The sequence below is a fragment of the Anolis sagrei genome, chromosome 5 (assembly GCF_037176765.1).
Source record: "Anolis sagrei isolate rAnoSag1 chromosome 5, rAnoSag1.mat, whole genome shotgun sequence".
NCBI lineage: Eukaryota > Metazoa > Chordata > Lepidosauria > Squamata > Dactyloidae > Anolis > Anolis sagrei.
The window spans coordinates 166,823,953-166,845,944 of record NC_090025.1 but is presented as its reverse complement, the minus strand read 5'-3'; the positions used below and the strand labels follow the sequence as shown (position 1 = coordinate 166,845,944).

The window sequence follows — 21,992 nt, the reverse complement described above, 5'->3', positions numbered from 1 at the left end:
TATAGAATGTCAAAGTTTGTACTATAATGCATTGGTATCTATATGATTTTCAGAAATAAAACAATAAAATATGAAAAAGTAACTTTCACTGCAGAATTAACTAACAAGATGTAAACCAATATTTCAATTTAGTGTAATTCCCTAACTATAGATCAGAACCTATCTTTGTAATTCAGAAGGAAACATGTGAAATAATTATTTTTAAAACAGTTTACTTCATCATTTCTAAACAGATTTAACACAGAAACTGTTGGTCAGAAAGTCTATGATCAGAAAATAAAATCCAAAGTACTTCCAAAAAAAAAACCTCACAAAGTCTCTGTAAACAAAAGGCACCAGCAGCAAGAGACAATAGTTCTTATATTCTGCTGCAGAACAAACTAGCATAATTTTCAACATTCCTCTTTTTCTTAGTTTACCAGGTCTCTATGTTGTCACTTTTAAAACAGATACGGTACATACAAGAATATGCTATTACTAGCAATTGGAAATACATACATACATACCCACACACTGAAATTTCTATTTATCGCTTTCATTTTAGAACCTGCTCCACTGTATAATAACATCCAGCATTTAATGCAATCCAATACATGGTCATCCAACGTTGAATGAAAAAGTGATCACAAATGACACATCTGCGTCTACATGGCATTCCCTCAGTTTATTTCAACACATACTATGATTATTTTTAGTACCAAGAAAGTTTCCCTGGCTGGCTTTCTGCCAGTCACTTTCCCCTGGGCTTTGAGAGTTTACTTATTTATCCCACCTTTCCCACCAAATCCGGGAGTTGGAATATAACTTTTCTCACAGACTGCTTCAAAGAACAGAAAAGCTAAAGATTACAACTTTTTTTCAAAGGAATTAAGCAACTATAAATAAAGGTATGCTCTTTCCCAGCAGCCAGCTATTTTTCCAATTCTTTTTCCAATTCCAACCAGTAGTATAAGCAGTGTGAAAACTGTCACTGATAAAGAGATAGCATCCAAGTTTTGTTCTTAGAAAGAAAATGCCTCATTACCTACTCTCCCTTGCCATTTCATTCCTTTTTGTTCCTCTCCTGTTTTATTCTTGGCTTATGATCCTCTCTGGTTTATTTGAGGATCTTGTATACCAGGGATGCGAAATGTGATGTTACCTATGCTGTTGGAGCTAATGACAACTGCAGTCTAAAAACAGGGTGGAAAGCCAAGAATCACCTTCCCTCAGTGGACACCAAAAGCTGTGGATACTTAAGTACCATTATATACAGTACCATAGTAAAATGGTGTCCTTACATAAAAATCAAGGTTTGCTTTTTAGATTTTTTAAAAAATATTTTCAAGCCATGGATGGTTGAATCCTTTGACACATAATCCCTTGATATAGAACAGAAATCCCCAAACTAAGGCCTGTGGGCTGATGCGGCCCTCTGGGGTCATTTACCTGGTCCCACCCTAAACTTTATACTTAGGGCAGCCATAAGTCTGAAAGGCACACAACAACAACAACAATCCTACTTAACTTGATTGTCTCATCAGCTAAGAGTATGCTCACACTTCCCACTGAAATACTGGTAAATGTATGTAGGTTAAAACTGTTCTTCATTTTAAATATTTATTGTTGTTTCGTGGTAGTTTTTCTGCACTACAAATAAGATGTGTACATTGTGCATAGGAATTCGTTCATTTTTTTTTCTTAAACTATAGCCCACCCTTTCCCCCCCACCCCCAACAATCTGAGGGACCATGTACTGGCCCTCTGCTTAAGAAGTTTGAGGATCCCCAATATAGAGCTACTAATAAAACATTATTAACTACAGGCATGTAGCCGGGGGGGGGGGGGGGGGCTTGAGGGGTTTCAGCCCCCCCCCCCCCCGAAATTCTCATGCTGGTTCGCGAAAAGGCCTTACTGGTGCATTATTTAAACTGTTATGTTTATTCATATCATGATCTGATCACCATACTCAATATATCCCATATGCATGGGGGTATTGGGGTAATGATACAAAAGGTTTGCTAGGCTAGACCCTCTTTCACTCAGATTTAGCCCCCCCCCCCCGAAACTCAGCCCCCCCGAAACCCCTCCTGAAAAAAATTCAGCCCCCCCCCCCCCCAAATGAAATCCTGGCTATGGGCCTGATTAACTATGTGAATGAAAATAAATTTTAACCTAGTTAAAGTGCATGCTAAAATGAGAAATCTTCAATAATAATAATATCTAAATGTTAACATAAAAAGGCTACCTCTTTCAATTAAAACCCCTTTTCTGTTCAGTTTATGAAGACTTGCCTGAATATAAAATTATTTGCCTTCAAGTGGAAGGACAATAGGGAGGAGCCAGCTAATAGGCTCTCTCTCACATTCTCACTAAAAACATGCCTCTGAAGGTGGCAGGACTGGGAAAAGAGGCTAGTTGAAGACCTCAAAGCCTGAGCTTGCTTGCAAGATAGAACAAAGTCTTCTGAAAGTACAGACCAGAATAATATAGAAATTGTAATGCAGACACATGTGAGTACAGGCTGATCCAAAGCTTGCCATAAGATAGTCTATAATTTATATACGTACCTTCTGTACATTTTTGATATTGTTTATTTTCTAAGAAATTAAACAGGCCAAATCTTAGCAGATGAAAAGAATCAGCATGATTCTAAGTTTGTTAGATAACATGTTTAAACATTCTGCACTGAGTAGAATTACATCTAATACAATCTGTACTGTCCATTATCTAGTTATTACAAACTACTTTAAGGACTGCTATTAACAATTATCTAGTTATTAAAAGCTACATTAAGGTCTGCTATTAACATATCTAAAAGTTCCTTCTCTGCCACCTGGCTATATATCTGATTCACTCTGCGTTACTTTCATTATTCACCATCAACAGTCACTGTTTATCCACAATCTCATTCATGCTTTTGGCAACACCCACCAGCAGTTAAAAATAATTTAAACAAGCAAGACTTTTGCTCTTCCACAGCAAACACTGTATTTGTAAATACAGTTACTTCACCAGGCTGTTAAATACGTCTGTCAAATTACCCTTATTCAGAGTTGTTGTTTTCAATTGACCAATGTCCTAGTCTGTTTGCTCATGTGCTGTCAAGTGGTCATTGGTGGCAAATGAATTTCATTGGGTATTCTTAGGCAATGAATACTTAAAAGTGGTTTCTACAATATCTGGTATCTCATTCAAATATTAACCAGGACTGACCCTGCCTAACCTCAGAAACCACATGAAATCTTGTACCATTAGGAAATGTAGGTCCTTATATTCTATTCCACAGCATCATGTTTCTGTAGATCAGTGGTTCTCAACCTTCCTAATGCCGCAACCCCTTAATACAGTTCCTCATGTTGTGGTGACCCCAACCATAACCCTAACATTATGAATCGCCATGTAAATAATGATCTGCAGGATGTATTTTCATTCACTGGAGCAAATTTGGCACAAATACCCGGTATGCCCAAATCTGAATATTGGTGGGGTTGGCGGGGGAATTTATTTTGTCATGTGGGAGTTGTAGTTCCTGGGATTTACAGTTAACCTGCAAACAAAGAGCATTCAGAACCCCACCAACAATGGAATTGAACCAAAGTTGGCACACAGAATTCCCATGACCAACAGAAAATACTGGAAGGGTTTGGTGGGCATTGACCTTGAGTTTGGGAGTTGTAGTTCACCTTCATCCAGAGAGCACTGTGGGCTCAAATAATGATGAATCTGAACCAAACTTGGAACGGATACTCAATATGCCCAAATGTGAACACTGATGGGGTTTGGGGAAAATAAACTTTAACATTTGGGAGTTGTACTTGCTGGGATTTATAGTTCACCTACAATCAAGGAGTGTTTTGAACCCCAACAATGAATTGGGCCAAACTTCCCACACATGGGCCAAACTTCCCCCCATGACCAACAGAAAATACTGTGTTTTCTGATGGTCTCTGGCGACCCCACCCCCCAGGGGTCCTGACCCCCAGGTTGAGAAACACTGCTGTAGATGGTTAACAGAAATTCATTGATCACAACGAAGTCTGCTTTAGTTGGCATTCCTAATTGATTTATGTCAACAATTGAAACAGTTTCTTCCTCTTATCTCATCAAAAGCCCCTATGACTCCTTGTATGTGTGTGCATGTGCCTTCAAGTTGTCTGTTGACTTATAGTGGCCCCATGAATTTTGTAGGGTCTCCTTAGGGAAGAATGGAGAGGGGTTTGTCAGTTCCTTCCTCTGATATGTTGCCCACAGCTCCTGGTATTCATTGGCAGTCTCCCACCAAATCACTTGCCAAGGCTAGCCCTACTTAGCTTCTAAGATCTGACTGTGTTTGATGCCTCTACTTTATTTACGTTGGTGACTCCTTGTACTATAATACTTAATAGTTATTAAAAACAGTGGTGGAACTAAATCTGAACCTTTACACCATGAGATTTCCTACACAAAGCTATTATACACATTAAGACACTTGCAGGACTTTCATCCTATCAGTAAAATCTTATCCTGATTACAGATGCTATTCTTATGACAGCTATTCCCAATAAATAGAAATAACAATCTATTGAGCCACACACAAGCTAATTAGGCAGGTTATTATCTGAACAAACCTTGAATGTCATATTTCTGAGCAAATGTTGCTTTTCTGCTGCAGTACTAACTAAAACTGCTCCAAATTTAAAAGGACCCCAGTCACCTCATATGCAATGCAATAATTGGTAAGCCAACTGAATACAACTCAAGCTCAGATGGGTAACTCCAAGTATGTAAATTGCTGCAGCCTTAGATATAGCAACCAGCCAAGCAAAAAAAGAGTTTCATTAAACACGGGCTACAGCTTTTCCATATAGGTTGAGTATTCCTTATATGAAATACTTGGGACCATGAGGGTTTTGGAGTTTGAACTGCATGTATTTGCATATACCTGCATAATCTTGGAGATGAGACCCAAGCGTAAACGCGGAATTCATCTATATTTCCCAGACACTTTATAAACATAGCCTGAATATTATACACAATGTTTTTAATGATTTTGTGTACAAAACAAAGCTTGTGTACATTGAACTATCAGAGAGCCAAGGTGTCACTACCTTAGCCACCCATGGAGACATCTTTGAGGTATTTTGGAATTCCAAACAATGGATGCTCAACCTGTTTAAAGGATACTTGAATACTCTACTTTGCAGTAGAGAAGTTTCCTAAAATGAGAAGATATTAGTACTACAAACCTAAAGATACTACTACTAGGTTCTGTAGGTTTGTTAAGATGAATTTGTATGTAAGTCAGAACAGGTCCATTTTTAAGTGTAACTCCAGATAGATAGAAATATATAAATATAAATACATATATACATACACACACAAGCAAGCTTTGGATAGCCTGTGGTGTTTATTTTGCTGTGTGTGCCCCTGTTCAAAAGATTTAACTTCACTTTCTGTCCCTGTGAAAATTGAATTTTGGAAAAAAAAAAACCCAAGGAAACAAGGAGTGGGACTAAAGTTTCAATTGTGACACCTTTTCCCCAGGACAACTCTTCCAGGAGTGGATTTCCCTTGAGAGGTAGATTTCTCTCACTTCCTGTTGTCTCACCCCTGTTCTTAACTAGGAGTCATTTGGAAAGCAGTTGTTTGTAACTTGGGGACTGTGAAGAAACATGAGGACCATGTATAAATATGTGAGGAGAAGCCATCGGGAGGATGGGGCAGGCTTGTTTTCTTCTGCCCTGGAGACTAGGACGTGGAACAACAGCTGCAAACTACAGGAAACCTAACATTAGGAAGAACTTCCTAACTGTGAGAGCTGTTGAGCAGTGGAACTCTCTGCCCTGGAGTGTGGTGGAGGTTCCTTTTTTGGAGACTTTTAAGCAGATGCTGCTTTACAATGTTTTTAGACTGGACTATGGAGAGGCTCTGGACTGGGCTGTTGGTCGCTGAATCAAACTCGGATATGGCTATATGGTTAATAATAATCTTTAAATGGTTTTTAATTTAATGTATTATTTAATGTTTTTATTGTAATGTATTTAATGTATTATTTGTTTTATTGTAATGTGTTTAATGTATTATTTAATGGTTTTATTGTAATATTTTGTATGTTGCCGGCATCAGATTGCTGTCATTGTAAGCTGCCCTGACTCCCCTCTTGGGAGTAGAGAATGACGGGGTATAAATGTTTGAAATAAATAAATAAAATTTTCCTGCTTCTTGGCAGAGGGTTGGATTGGACGGCCCACAATGTCTCTTCCAACTCTATGATTCTATGAATGAAGAGATGACCAATGCTGTAGATCAGTGGTTCTCAACCTGTGGGTCCCCAAATGTTTTGGCCTACAACTCCCAGAAATCCCAGCCAGTTTACCAGCAGTTGGGATTTCTGCGAGTTGAAGGCCAAAATATCCCAGGACCCACAGGTTGGGAACCACTGCCGTAGATTATATCTGTCAAGAAATTTACAAAATCACTTCTAAGTATTCCCTGCTGGTAGGGGGGATGGGGTGGACAACTATGAGATCTATTTGCCACCATTGAGTCAATAGATGAGTCAAAGGCACATAAAGATAGATGCAAGGGCTCGATCTACACAGCCCTGTGATGCAGTTCCACAATGCAGATGAACTGGAGTGATGATACGGCAGTGTAGACTAGGCATGGGCCAACTTGGGCCCTCTAGATGTTTTGGACTCCAACTCCCACCATTCCTCACAGCCTCAGGCACCTTCCTTTTCCCCCTTGGCCGCTTAAGCGGCCGAGGGGGAAAAGGAAAGGGCCTGAGGCTGTGAGGAATGGTGGGAGTTGGAGTCCAAAACACATGGAGGACCCAAGTTGGCCCATGCCTAGTGTAGACTCTCAAAATCCAGCCTGAGGTTGTGAGGAATGGTGGGAGTTGGAGTCCAAAACACCTGAAGGACCCAAGTTGGCCCATGCCTAGTGTAGACTCTCAAAATCCAGTTCAATGCCTTCTGAAACTGCATTGCAGGCCAGTGTAGGTCCAGCTCAGGGCATCGATCAGACTGACAGCGTTGTTTAACAGTGTCTCTCTCAAAGTAGCAGCTCACGACCATAAACAACAACACAGGGGTGATGAGGAGACGTGCCTGGGTGCCAAGATCACACGTGACGGTGTACACGTAGGTGACACGCCATTTTCTACAAAGAAAAAAAAGCGGCATGGTGTGTTACCAGGGTGTGAAGACAGAATGAGACTGAGAGAGAGACCTCAGAAGGAGAGAGCTGGGCCTCGCGCCCTCTGAGGCCCACTCACAGCAGAAGCAATAGCAGTATCCGTTTTCCCTCAGAAGAAGGGGATTTTTGGGCCTCTGTTTCCTACCTGCATCCCGCCACCGCCGTCGGGCTCCGCCTCGGTCCGCAGCCTCTTGCTCTGCCCGCCCTCGGCGCCCTCCCCGCCCGGCATCGGCTGCTCCAGCTCGGGCTCCCGCTTCAGCCCTCGAGGGGCGGCCGAGGAAGAGGAGGAGGAGGAGGGGACGCCGCCGCCGAGCACCAGCTGCTGGTGCGGGATGCCTTCCGCCATCCGAGCCGGAGCCCGGCCGCCCCGCTTTCCCTCAAGGAGAGGAAGGAAGGCTTCTCCCGGTGGAGGCCCAAGCGGGAAGGAAGGGAGGAAGGAAGGTCGCTCGCTGAGGGGAAAGCACTGAGTGAGGCTTGTCTCTCTTGCTTTCTCTCTTAGGGGGAAAAAAAGGAGACCCGACGAAGCGCCGAAGCAGTTCGGGGCCTGTGCCGGAAAGTGCCGAGGGCGCTCGGGAAAAAAAAAGACCCTCGGCAATCTCCGGAAAGCACTCGAAAAGGAGACCCTCTCACTCGGGAATGGCGGAGTCAGGGGGAAAGGGGCGGGGCTACTGCCCTACAAGGGGCGGGGTTACGGAGGGAGGGAACGAAAGGCCCAGGCGGGAAAGAATTGAGTGAGGTTTCTCTTTGAGGGGGAAAAGGAGGCCCGCCAAAGCGCCGATGCAGTTCGGAGCCTGTGGCGGAAAGTGCCGACGGCGCTCGGGGAAAAAAAAGACCCTCGGCAATTTCCGGAAAGCACTCGAAAAGGAGAGCCTCTCAGAAAGCTTCGGGATGGCGGAGTTGGGGGAAAGGGGGCGGGGCTACTACCCTAGAAGGGGCGGGGCAACGGAGGGAGGGAAAGAAGGTCGCTGAGGGAAAGAACTGAGTGAGGTTTTTCTTTGAGGGGGAAAAGGTGGCCCGCCGAAGTGGCGAAGCAGTTCGGGGCCTGTGGCGGAATGTGCCGACGGCACTCGAGGGAAAAAAAGACCCTCGGTAATCTCCGGAAAGCACTCGAAAAGGAGACCCTCTCACTCGGGAATGGCGAAGTCGGGGGGAAAGGGGCGGGGCTACTGCCCTAGAAGGGGCGGGGCTACGGAGGGAGGGAAAGAAGGTCGCTGAGGGAAAGAACTGAGTGAGGTTTTTCTTTGAGGGGGAAAAGGTGGCCCGCCGAAGTGGCGAAGCAGTTCGGGGCCTGTGGCGGAATGTGCCGACGGCACTCGAGGGAAAAAAAGACCCTCGGTAATCTCCGGAAAGCACTCGAAAAGGAGACCCTCTCACTCGGGAATGGCGAAGTCGGGGGGAAAGGGGCGGGGCTACTGCCCTAGAAGGGGCGGGGCTACGGAGGGAGGGAAAGAAGGTCGCTGAGGGAAAGAACTGAGTGAGGTTTTTCTTTGAGGGGGAAAAGGAGGTCTGCCAAAGCGCCGAAGCAGCTCGGGGCTGTGGCGGAAAGTGCCGACGGCGCTCGGAAAAAAAGACCTTCGGCAATGTCCGGAAAGCACTCAAAAAGGAGACCCTCACACTTGGCAAGCTTCGGGATGGCGGCGTCGGGGGATAGGGGCGGGGCTACTGCCCTAGAAGGGGCGGTGCCTGTGGCGGAAAGTGCTCGGAAAAAAGACCTTCGGCAATGTCCGGAAAGCACTCAAAAAGGGGTCCCTCTCACTCGGCAAGCTTCGGGATGGGAGAGTAGAGGAGGAAGGGGCGGGGCTACTGCTCTAGAAGGGGCGGGGCCACGGAGGGAGGGAACTAGAGGCCCAGGCGCGAAGGAGGGAAAGAATTAAGCCAGGCTTCTCTGAGAGGGAAAAGGACACCCGCCGAAGCACCGAAGCAGCTCGGGGCCTGTGGCGGAAAGTCCCGACGGCGCTCGGGGGAAAAAAAAAGACATTCGGCAATGTCCGGAAAGCACTCGAAAAAGAGACTCTCTCACTCGGAAAGCTTCGGGAATGGCAGAGTTTAGGAGAGAAGGGGCGGGGCTACGGAGGGAGGGAATGTTTATTCTCCTTAGTTTGAGTCTGGCGGAGGGAAGGGAGGAAAGCGCGTCATCTGGCTGCCAGGCATTGTGCCAGCAATGTGTCTAAATTGGGCACCATGGTTTTTTTTTCTGCCAGAATGCTTTCAGCCACACCAAACAGTTGTGGTGCTTCAACTCCCACAATTCCTAACAAGGCAAACTTTGGCCCTCCAGGGGTTTTGGACTTCAACTCCCACAATTCCTAACAGCCGGTTATTTTTAGATCTCAATTGCAAAAGCTTTTGGAATATCACTTTAATATTTTATAGTTTAATATATTTTGATTGCCAGTCCACCCCCTTCACATTCAAAGCATCCCTGGCAGATGGCCATCCAGCCTCTGTTTAAAAGCCTCCAAAGAAGGAGCCTCCACCACACTCTGGGGCAGAGAGTTCCACTGCTGAACAAATCTCACAGTCAGGAAGTTCTTCCTAATGTGCAGGTGGAATCTCCTTTTGTGTCGTTTGAAGCCATTGCTCCACCTCCTCGTCTCCAGGGTAGCAGAAGACAAGCTTGCTCCCTCTTCCCTATGACATCCTCTCATATATTTATACATGGCCATCATGTCTCCTCTTGACGTTCTCTTCTGCAGCCTAAACATGCCCAGCTCTTTATGCCGCTCCTCATAGGGTTTGTTCTCCAGGCCTTTTATCATTTTAGTCGCCCTCCTCTGGATACATTCCAGCTTGTCAATATCTCTCTTGAATTGCGGTGCCAAGAATTGGACACAGTGTGATTCCAGGTGTGGTCTGACCAAGGCAAAATGGAGCGGTAGCATAACTTACCTGGATCTAGACACTAAACTTCTATTTATACAGGCCAAAATCCCATTGGCTTTTTAAGCTGCTGCATGGCATTGCTGGCTCACGTTTAACTTGTCAACGAGACTCCAAGATCTTTTTCATACATACTCCTGTTGAACCGGGCATTCCCCATTCCGTATCTTTGCATTTCATTTTTTTTTCTGCCTAAGTGGAGTATCTTGCATTTGTCCCTGTTGAACTTCATTTTGTTAGTTTTGGCCCATCTCTCTGATCTGTCAAGATCGTTTTGAATTCTGCTCCTGTCTTCTGTGGTATTGGCTATCTCTCCCAATTTGGTGTCATCTGCAAACTTGATGATCATGCCTTCTGACCCTTCATCTAAGACAGTGGCTCTCAACCTGGGGTCCCCAGATGTTTTTGGTCTACAACTCCCAGAATCCTAACAACTGGTAAACTAGCTTGGATTTCTGGGAGTTGTAGGTCAAAAACACCTGGGGACCCCAGGTTGAGAACTACTGATCTAAGACATTAATAAAGATGTTGAACAGAACAGGACCCATCTTACATTGTATCCATGGATCCTGCATCCATAAATGTAATCACAGGCAGGTTTAAAATATTTTTAAACATTCCCGAAGGCAGACTTTGATGTCGTTTTATATAGGGACACCATTTTACTACACCATTGTATGTATATCAAGGGACGTGAGTGTCTACACATTTCAGTATCCATTGGGAGCGGGGAATGCTGGAACCAAATCCCAGCAGATACCAAGAGTGCACTGTATATTGTATATTTTTTTGTATTTTATCTAGATGATTAATATTTATCTAGTTTTATATGCAGTGGCTCAATTGGCTAGGAGTTACGTTGTGGCGCAGTTGGCTAGGAGCCAGCTGCATTAAATCACCACTGACCGAAAGGTCATGAGTTCAAAGCCAGCCCAGGTCGGAGTAAGCTCCTGACCATTTGTCTAGTTTGCTGTTGACCTTTGCAGCCTGAAAGACAGTTGCACCTCTTAAGTAGGAAATTTAAGTACTGCTTATGCGAGGAGGCTAATTTAACTAATTTACGATGCCATAAAAATCTCCAGCAGCGGGCGAAAGAATGAGGAAGTACTCCATCATGGACTCGGTGCTACAAGTGGACCGTAAAGTGACAGCTCCCCCGGTGGCCAGAATTCGAGCATATCTTCATGAAGCTTAAATTGCCTCTGTGTTTCTCTATATCAGGGGTCCTCAAACTTTTTCAACAGAAGGCCAGGTCACAGTCCCTCAAAGTGTTAGAGGGCCGGATTATAATTTGGAAAAAAAAATGAATGAATTCCTAAGCACACTGCACATATCTTATTTGTAGTGCAAAAAACACTTAGAAACAATACAATACTTAAAATGAAGAACAATTTAAACAAATATAAACTTATTAGTATTTCAGTGTGAAGTGTGGGCCTGCTTTTGGCTGATGAGATAGGATTGTTGTTGTTGTGTGCTTTCAAGTCATTTCAGACTTAGATTGACCCTGAGCGAGGGCCGGGTAAATGACCTTGAAGGGCCGTATCCTGCCCCCGAGCCATAGTTTGAGGACACCTGGTCTATATATTGTGTGTCTATGGCATTGAATGTTTGCCATGTATATGTGCACTGTGATCTGCCCTGAGTCCCCTGCAGGGTGAGAAGGGCGGAATATAAATGCTGTAAATAATAATAAATAAATAGTTCCTTTTATCCACATCTGATAAATCAGGTCCTCTCCAATATTTTCTATGTTCTCCAACATGACTTCTTGGGCAAGAAGTCCTTCATTTGAGTAATTTCACATATCCATGTAAAGCCCAGAGAATGCAGAAATCACTTGGTATTCATTGGTGATCTCCCATCCAATTACAAGCCAGGCTGACTCTGCTTAGCTTTCAAGGTCAGGCAGGCAAGACTTTTCATGCCTAATGACTGGCAGCTGACCCTCCTCCATTCTTTGGCAGAAGCTAATCTTCCTTTATCTCTAAATATATAAACCTAAGTGGTGACAGGATGTTGAACAGTGCGATACCCAGAAGGACAACCTCCCTTCCAAAAAGACAATAAACACAGGTGCAAACTGGCACCCTCTGCAGCGTCCTTCATCCCATGCAGTTCCCTTCCCCCATATTAATTTGGCTGGTTGCCCAATGACTGCTGATTGAACATCAGCCACTTAAACGCCATCAATAGAACACAACACTAATTAGTGCATGATTCACTAGTCTTATTAGCAGAGGAATCGGGAACAGAACTTGGGGGGAGGGATCCTTTCCCAGATTCTATTCAGTTTTCCTACTGGCGTTTGGTCTCTTCACTGTTCATGGTATTTATTTACTTAAATGTTTATGCTGCATTTCTAATATGGGACCCAAAGCAGCCACACACAAGAGAGCACATCAAGGCACGATCACACGTATTAAAATCACTATGTTGGCTGTCAAGTTAGTTTATGGCAATGGTAAAAATATTTGATTGTTATCTTTAAAAGCCCTGCGTGGCTTTAGTCTAGGATCTCTGTCGGCCCGCCCTCTCATACAAACATCCCTATACACTCAAGGTCTTCTGCAGGACATTTGCTTCCATCAGCCTGGACCAAGCTGGCAACTGTTGAGGAGGGCTTTTTCTTCACCTCTCCCCAAAATTATGGAATAACCTGCCAGAAAAACGTAAACAATTGAATTTTAAAAAGCACTAGACATCCCTGTGGCCCAGTCTGTATATATGTGTGCATATGAGCGTGTATATATTTGTGTATATGTGTATATGTGTGTGCTTGTGTATATATGTGGTTTTGCGCATGCGTTGTAATGCATTTTTTATTCTTTGACTTATAAAGTCTCTTCTGCTGTGTTTTTCAGTGTTTTTATGAGTGATGGCCACTTGTTGGCTTGATACATGTTGTGTCCAAATATAGTGTCAATTCTCCCAGTGGTTTTTGAGTTATGTAAATCCCGCAAACGAACATTACATGTTTATTTATATAAGACTAGCCGTCCCCTGCCACGCGTTGCTGTGGCCCAGTCTGTGTATACGTGTTTTGTGTGTATATATATGTGTGCATATATATGTGTGTTTGTGTTTATGTGGTTTTGCACATGGGTTGTAATGTATTTGTTTGTTTTTTGATTTTTTTAAGTCTGTTCTGCTGTGTTTTTCAGTGTTTCTATGAGCGATGGTCACTCGTTGGCCTGATAGGTGTCTTGTATCCAAATTTGGTGCCAATTCGTCCAGTGGTTTTTGAGTTATGTTAATTCCACAAACTAACATATTTTTATTTATATAGATTAAAGACCAGTCTTTTCTGACAGACCTATCCAGATGGGTTTTTAAACCACACATTTTAAAATAGGGGTTATTGTTTTTAATAAAGCATCATGTCCCAAACGCACTTTATTAGAGATTTAAGATTGTCTGCACATCACACCTACTCTAAAATCCTTACATTTCACCTGTCATGTCCAGCACTTTTAATTTTATTCATTGCATCTGGCCCGGCCCTTTGTTTTTAAATGTTTCATGATGTCATTGTTTAATGTTTACTGTTTATTGCCTTAATGTTTATTGGTTTGCTTTTTTTGAGTTTTATTGTTGTATTTGTTATGCTGTTGTTTTATTGAGGGCCTTGGCCTTTGTAAGCCGCACCGAGTCCTTCGGGAGATGTTAGCGGGGTACAAATAAAGTTAATAATAATAATAATAATAATAATAATAATAATACGTATTGTATGCTCCTTTAACAGCAATGATGTATTATTTTAATGTGTGATATGTGTCTTTAAGGAGCCCCGGTCGCACAGCAGGTTAAACCGCTGGGCTGGTGAACTTGCTGACTGAAAGGTCAGCAGTTTGAATTCGGGGAGCAGGGTGAGCTCTGGCTGTTAGCCCCTGCTTCTGCTAACCTAGCAGTTTGAAAACATGCAAAGGTGAGTAAGTAGGAACCACTCTGGCGGGAAGGTAACAATGCTCCATGTAGTCATGCTGGCCACATGACCTTGGAGGCGCCCACGGACAGCGTCGGCTCTTCGGTTTAGAAATGGAGATGAGCACCACTCTCCAGAGTCAGACAAGACTAGACTTAATGACAAGGGGAAACCTTTACTTATGTGTCTTTACCTAACATTATTTCATTTTAATTGATGTTGTGTGCTGTCCTCCTGCATGCTCATCCTGAAGATGAGTGGTGAGCAAAACAAAAACCCAGACATCCAATGCTAATCACAAAAAATGAATTAGCCAAGGATTATCTTCTGCTCTCAAAAGCTTGAACATTTCTTTTGATCTTGAAGTTTGCTTCACCAGGGATGAAGATCTTTAGCAACTTGGAGGAAGAACCCTCCCTTCCTTCAAACTACACCAACCCTTTCACTATAATCAGAAGGGACTTGAAAGTCCACTTCCATTGGTTGTTGTTAAGGGAAAACATAATTTGATCCTCACACTTTTGAAGGAGAAACATGTTTCCAATAGGCTTTCGGGATGTGATTTTCTTAGTTTTTGGAATGGGGGGAATAAGTGAAGCGTGCACATGGTTTATATGTTGCCTGTAACTTTATTATACACAAACTAATTTGGGGTTTCTTCTCATGATCTATTCAACCAACTTTTAAAGATGAGCACACAAAAGTACAACACAAAATTGGAAACGCAGCAATGCCTCTAATCCCACAGAAGGGCTCCAATGCCCCAGTCTTGCCTTAGGAAAGAAAAGTTGATATTTAATATTCTTTATGGTGTTTTAACATAAGGATGAATGAAACTTTTTCTGTGAAAGACACACATTTCCTTCTGGATAATTTGTTGGAGACTATTGTAAACCAAAGGTGGAAATGGTGACCTGACTCCCACTGTGCTCTTCTTTCTTTCTCTCTTTTTAAAATTTTGCTACAGTTATGACCTCAACATTTGCAAAGTGCTTTTCCTCCATTGCCGCATTTAGATTTTCCACTCCTTCTTTTGTTTGGTTCATGTGGATAAAATTAGGCTGAGGTCTACATTTGGCCCTAGGGCAGAATCTCAATACATTGTTCAACAAGGAACTTGACATCTGGAATATTCTGTTCCTACGGACAGTTTTCCCCATAGCAGATGAGAATAATCATCATCTAGTTATAGCTACACACACAAACTGCCTAAGGAAACATTAATGTAAGAAGGAAGAAAGGTTCTTAATTGACTCCAAATTGTATCACCTTTCTTAAGTCTTGTTCCCCCCACCCAGTTAGTATACCCTCTTGAGCCACGGTGGTGCAATGGGTTAAAATTCTTGTGCCTGCTGAATTGCTGACCGAAAGATTGATGGCTCGAAGATAGGGCGAGCTCCTGTCTGTCAGCTCCAGCTTCTCATGTAGGGACATGAGAAAAGCCTCCCACAAGTAAGGTAAAACATCCAGGTATCCCCTGGGCAATGTCCTAACAGACAGCCAATTTTCTCACACCAGAAGCAACTTGCAGTTTCTCAAGTTACTTCTGACACAAAAAAAGTATACCCTCTTTTCTAAGAACAATAATTAAGAAATGTATGAGATTTCAGTCCAACCCAATGGCTCCTTTGTTCTCAACTATCAAACCCTTCTAGAATGCTTGGAGGTAGAAGAACCGGGATATTGAACCGGGAGATAACAATATTCTATTGTTATGTGTTGTTGTTTAATATTTGATGTTTACATATGTGAGGCATTGAATCTTGCCATTGATTATGCAGTGAACTGCTTTGAGTATCCCCCAGGGGTGAATCAAAACTTGCAGAGAGATTTCTGAGGAGAAATCAATTCCTGGCACAATGTCGAAGTACCAAGCAGGATTCAAAATTCCCCATTATTAGGACAAAATGTAGACATTAAAGCAGATAAAAAGACAATGACTGCAGAAGTCAAAGAAAAAAAGAATAAAGGACATAAGAAATGGTCAGACAGACATGGCTGTTTTTGACATGGCTCTCATGGTAGATGAAAACAAACAGAGAGAGGCAGGAGCCCTGCTTAGTTATTCACTCAGCTTTAGGCTCCAGTTGGTTCTGCACAGGCCCACAAGTATGAGTCACAAAGACCACAAAATAGAATCTATAATTTCGGTCGTTTACCAGAAGTGGAATGTACTTTAAAATGGAACTATGCCACATGGTGTCAGATTAATGGAACTGCACCTTGTGTACAAGTATCAAGTCTAGGGCATTTCAGGGTGCAAGATGATCACCCGAAGTACAATACACCACTGGAATGTCAATCTTTCTTTCAACCATTTTTGTCGCTTAGAGCAGATGTAAATCTTGACATCAATACTATAATATTGCCCGTGTCCTCCTAAGACTATACCGTTTTATATGGACACATTCAATCATGCAGTTCTCTATATGCATCTAGATCAGTGGTTCTCAACCTGTGGGTCCCCAGATGTTTTGGCCTTTATTTATTTATTTATTTATTTATTAATTATTTGCTTTATTTCTATACCGCATTTTTTCAGCCCTTGACAGGCGACTCAATAAGGTTTATGCCTTCAACTCCCAGAAATCCTAACAGCTGGTAAATTGAATGGGATTTCTGGGAGTTGTAGGCCAAAGCATCTGGGGACCCACAGGTTGAGAACCACTGCTCTAGACTCACTGAACACAGCAACAAGCAACTTACGCTAAAATAGAACACTTCCCCACAACAAGCTAGCACTCCTTAGTCAAGGTGAAAAAATTGCAAAAATCATCCAAGAATTTTTTGTGGCTTCAAAAGAGAAAGAGAGGTCTAATGAAACCTTGCAGAGTTCTTTTAATTCACAGGTGGAAGAATTGTGTTTTTTTGAACTGCAACTCCCATTAGCCTTAGATCTATCATACTCAATAGGGGAGGGCTGATGGCAGAAATCCATCTGCATCTAGAGGACCATAAATTTCCTACCCAGGTTGCTGTGAGTTTTCTGGGCTGTATGGCCATGTTCCAGAAGCATTCTCTCCTGACATTTCACCCACATCTATGGCAGGCATCCTCAGAGGATGGATGGCCATTCCACAGATATATAAACCTCACTTGCAAAGTTTCCAACAGACCCCTCAAACTGAGGATGCCTGCCATAGATGTGGGTGAAACATCAGGAGAGAATGCTTCTTGAACATGGCCATACAGCCAGGAAAACTCACAGCAACCCAGTGATTCCAGCCATGAAAGCCTTCAACAATACAATTTCCTACTCGTTTGCAAGAGGACATACTTTTCTTGCTTTCTCTCAAAGCTCTAATACCAATATAAGCAGGGATCTTTTCCAGTGATCTGTAGATAGGCAGGAATAATAAACTATTCCAAAAAGGTTCTTCCAGAACCCAGTGCCTACCCCCACTTTCACATGCTTGTAAGCAAACCCGCCCAGTTTTCTAGTGGTAGGTTGCAAGCACTTTGGTCTTTTGCAGCGGTTTCCAACTTGGGGTCTCCAGATGTTTTTGGCCTTCAACTCTCAGAAATCTTAACAGCTGGTAAACTGGCTGGGATTTCTGGGAGATGTAAGCCAAAAACATCTGGGGGCTCCAGGTTGAGAACCACTGGTCTATTGAGACAGCTCCCTTCTTTTCCATTATATTTGGGCACATGGCACACAAGCACACACAGAAGACTGAAGCACATGGATAATCTTTATTGTTAGAGGAGCACCGGTGATCCATTACTGACTGTAGTGGAGACACAGCTGAGGCACATGCTAAGGCACTTATTATATAAAAAAAGTTTGCAAATTTATTTGTGACAGCAATTGGAACAGGAAACTCCCAGGGTGAGGGCAGTAACCATATGGTATAGGTTCTTTTTTTTCTTAATTTGTCATTTGCTCAGAAGTCTAAATGCAGCATATACAATGTGGTTAAGTATACAGGTAAATCCAGCAACCAGTGTACAGTGTAGAAAAGTAAAGACTATCTATATAACCGCAGTCCCCATAGAAAGGCAGTGATAAAGACCTTTATTTTTCTTAATTACTTATAAACAAGAGAGATACAAAGGCCTTTCAACATATAATCTGTGCAGATTAAGTTTCTTCTTCTTTAATATACTCTTAGTCATTGTGCAGAATAACTAAACCCATCCCCCAATTATAGAGCTAAAGGCTTGGACGTTACAATAGAGAAGCACTTCCTTGCCCACACTCCATTCTAACCGCTAGGATTCTGTCTGTTGCCATTAAATATATTTGGTCCCAAAGATTATCCAACAACCACAAAGAGAAGCCTTCCGGTTTCCTTTGCCTGTCACTAACTACTGATTCACACAGTCTTAGACACAAAGCCGGAGACACTTAACACAGACACCATTGCACTTCAGATCTGTCCAGATATTTTAGCCATTAGGAAGGATTGACTCTCAAAGTCTCTCCTAGGAGAAAGCATCTTCCCCCTTCACCTATCCGTCCCCAAGACTATGTGGCCTTCAACGTTTGGGGGTCATGCTGAGAATCCTCATTTTTCCTGTTCAACACGACCCCCAAACGGGCTAGGTGGGCAGACCGAAGAGGTCAAAAGTGTGAGGTCACTGAGCATGATTGCCAAAAGCAAACAAGGAGAAGAGGAAGGGGTGAAGGGAGATCCCTGCATCTATCACAAACTCGTTATTGGAAGAAAATAGTTGATTTACAGCAACAAAAAGTAGTCTCTTCCCTCCCCCCTCCCCGCCCCCCACCCTTTTGCCAAACTATGTAAATTCACTGGCAGCCATGGCAAGGACACTAAATGCTACAGGCATCTGTAGCTCCCAGACTCTGATCAGACTGCAGACTCTTTGGCATTGAAGACAAGAGTTTAGAAGCTGGGAGGGGTGGCATTAATGTCTGATGGCTCCAGATATTCCAGGGAACATTTTGACAGAAATGGTCCACTTTCCCTGGCAGAAGCGTTTGCAGAAGTCCACTGGACAAAGGGAGGGTGGGTCACTCCATCACGTGTCACCTGGGTGCAAGAAGCAGCTCTATTCAGTAGCTTTGGCATCACCAGCATCCGACTTGCCGTCCACTTCTTCATCAGACACTTCACCTGCACCCTTCCGGGGGATCCGGCGAGTGACCACAAATGGCATGTCTCCTCGCCTGTTAGAGAGAGTAAAACCATTTAAGTGTATGGAAAATGGGTTTTATCTTTAGTCAGGTACTGGGGTGTTCGATATATACAGCAGAGAGGCACAAGCATGGAAAACATCAATCTTACCTGAGTTTGCTCTTCAGGGAGCTGACCTCTCGGTTCATGGCATCAGCAGTTTCACTGACATCCTCCAGCTCTCGCTGCAGCTTTCGGCGAGCTGCATTGGCTCGCTGTGCCTCTTCCTCAGCCTCCTCCAGCTGACGTTTAAGCTGCTTCAAGCGCACATTCACCTTGTCGGCCTTCAGAATAAAAAGAGAAGTCATCACACCTCTCGCCCATTCACACGGGAACTTCCAGTGGCACAATGAGTTAAATGAGTTATAATGTAATACAATATAACACTACTAATAATAATACATTATTATAATTATGTATTTTATATTACATGTAATATTGCTAATAATATTACAATATAAGTGTAGTACAATATAGTAATATATAATACTGATATTGTACTATGCTAATAATGTAATATATTGTATGTATATATATCTTATAAGCCGCTCTGAGTCCCCTTCGGGGTGAGAAGGGTGGCATATAAATGTCATAAATAAATAAACCCTTGTGCTGGCAGGACTGCTAACCAAAAGGTTGGCAATTCGAATCCAGGGAACAGGGTGATCTCCCATCTGTCAGCTCCAGCTTCTCGTGTGGGGGGATATGAGAGAAGCCTCCCAAAGGATGGTAAAATATCCAGGCATCACCTGGGCAATGTCCTTGCAGACAGCCAATTCTCTCACACCAGAAGCAACTCACAATTTCTCAAGTTGCTACTAACACAGAAAAAAAACCTCATTCACATCTGAATATGGACAATAACTTGGAATCCTTAATATTTAGTACACAGATTAGACACTTCCTGTGCTCCAATAAGGCTTCTGGGAAACAAAATCAACTTTACATCTGTGCAGCTGCTTCTTTTATGTTACACATAGCTATATAACAGTCAGAGCCAGCTTTTAGAAGTACCATGAACTATTTGGATATTTCAATGCCAAATTAAAGCGTTTCCATTACAAAACATCCTGGTTTGCGACATTTATTATCAAATGGATGAAATTCTACCAATGCAAAGACTTTTGCCACCCCCACGGGAAAGGGTGGAAAAGTCTATAAAGCACTACACCGCCAACACCCTAACAGCTTCAACAGATGTTTGGGTGACACTGGTTTCCTACTACACAGCTCAGAAGCACCAAGCACAATCCCTCAACACTGCACATACCTGATCCTTGTATTGCTCAGCATTACGCCTCTCATCCTCCACTTGCAAGACAACATCCTTCAGTTTCTTCTCAGCACGTCGCACCTGTTTGCTGGCAGCCTGGCGCTCCCTGAAAAGGAAATCACAAGGTCAAGTGGATGAAAAGATTCCTAAGCAGCCAAGGTTTATATATCTTCAGACAAATCTCTAGGTCTTTTGCAATGAAGTTAACTGTTAAAAAATATAGTGTCATATATTTGGTAGTAATGTGTCAAAATGATGTTTTATTACCTTCAAAACTTTCAAGACCAAGACAACATCTGAGTGTGCTTCTGCAATTAAGCCAGAAGCAAGCAGAAAAGAGGTCACAATACAGATTCCCTATGGGCACCGTCTAGAGTCTAAGCAGAGTGCCTGCCAAGGTCTGCATGACATGAGACTAATTTGTGCTCATCTAATTTAGTTGTAAGGCCCCGCTGCTGGCACGGCAGGTTAAACCGCTGAACTGCTAAACTTGCTGACCAAAATGTTGGCAGTTCGAATTCAGGGAGCAGGGTGAGTTCCCGCTGTTAGCCCTAGCTTCTGCCAACATAGCAGTTTAAAAGCATGGAAATGTGAGTAAATCAACAGGTACCACTCCAGAGGGAAGGTAACGGTGCTCCATGCAGTTATGCTGGCCACATGACCTTGGAGATGTCTAAGGACAATGCAGGCTCTTCAGCTTAGAAATGGAGATGAACACCACCCCCAGAGTCAGACATGACTAGACTTAATGTCAGGGGAAACCTTTACCTTTACTAGTTTAGTTTTAGATTAGATTTAGAATCAATTAGCATGACTAATGCCCAGCTCTCCACAAGTGACTATTTGAGAGGTTTAGTTGACTCTAAACAATCTCTAAAGAATCTTGTTTTACTCAGATTCTTTTCCAGAGGTATCATACATGTGTGTGTGTCAAAGTGAGGGATATGCAAGACACTCAAGAGAAATGTTTGTGCAATTAGCACCTTTGAATTCCTCTGAGACGCGCACTTGTGTCCCTTGAAATAGCCACTTGTTGGGAGGTTGGACTCTGGCCATGTGGGCTGGGGTTTGGTAGCCTTAACAGCAGACACATGTATCAAAAAATATTCTGTCACATCCACTTCTGAAAGTCAGCCGCAATTATTACACAAAATCAATTTTTACCTCAGAAGGTAAAAATACAAACACCTACTTTGTTTCACTATCCAGCTGTTCCTCCAGTTGTGCAATCTTTGCTTCCAGAGCAGTGATGGAAGACTTGTATTTAGATTTCACGGCGGCTTCCATTTCTTGAAGTTTGGCTTTAAGTTCCTTGTTCTGACGCTCAGCTTGCTGGCGAGCATTTTCGTTCTTCTGGGCATTGCTACGCTCCGCATTCAGATCTGTATTTATCTGATCAATCTGGAGAAGAATATTTGAATTAGGCTAGTCTTGTAAAGTTTATGAAAAAAAAACCCTCCTTTCATTTCTGCATCCCTACACCGGCCTACGCTTCTGTTTGTATCCCTTTCACTATGATCTTACCCTTTTAATGTAGTTCTTCATGTAGGGTGTGTTCTTGACCATTTTATGGTGTGAGGTTTTGGAAATACTTTCTAAAGTATATTATGTCAGA

The 21,992-nt window shown here is 42.9% G+C and overlaps 2 protein-coding genes across 11 annotated transcripts in view; both read right to left on the bottom strand.

Moving 5' to 3' along the window:
* The window catches only part of RBFOX2 (RNA binding fox-1 homolog 2), a 196,646-nt gene extending 188,741 nt beyond the window's left edge, over positions 1-7,905 (bottom strand). For 3 of the 10 annotated variants that reach the window (XR_010910050.1, XR_010910051.1, XM_060776975.2), the window contains exon 1: positions 7,307-7,891. Coding sequence is in view for 8 of the 10 variants with exons in the window: in XM_060776975.2 (XP_060632958.2) it covers positions 7,307-7,507 (201 nt within the window). In the remaining 2 variants the exon portion in view is untranslated. Of the gene's footprint in view, positions 1-7,306 lie in introns of all 10 variants that reach the window. The other 7 variants (XM_060776968.2, XM_060776973.2, XM_060776970.2 and 4 more) reach the window with 7 other exon arrangements.
* Positions 7,906-17,640: 9,735 nt separating this feature from the next.
* The window catches only part of MYH9 (myosin heavy chain 9), an 83,594-nt gene continuing 79,242 nt past the window's right edge, over positions 17,641-21,992 (bottom strand). Inside the window, exons 38-41 of the mRNA XM_060776978.2 lie at positions 21,570-21,778; positions 20,375-20,483; positions 19,216-19,388; positions 17,641-19,097 (exon numbers count right to left, since the gene is read on the bottom strand). Of these exons, the coding sequence (XP_060632961.1) occupies positions 18,980-19,097; positions 19,216-19,388; positions 20,375-20,483; positions 21,570-21,778 (609 nt within the window). The 3' untranslated portion in view covers positions 17,641-18,979. The remainder of the gene's footprint in view (positions 19,098-19,215; positions 19,389-20,374; positions 20,484-21,569; positions 21,779-21,992) is intronic.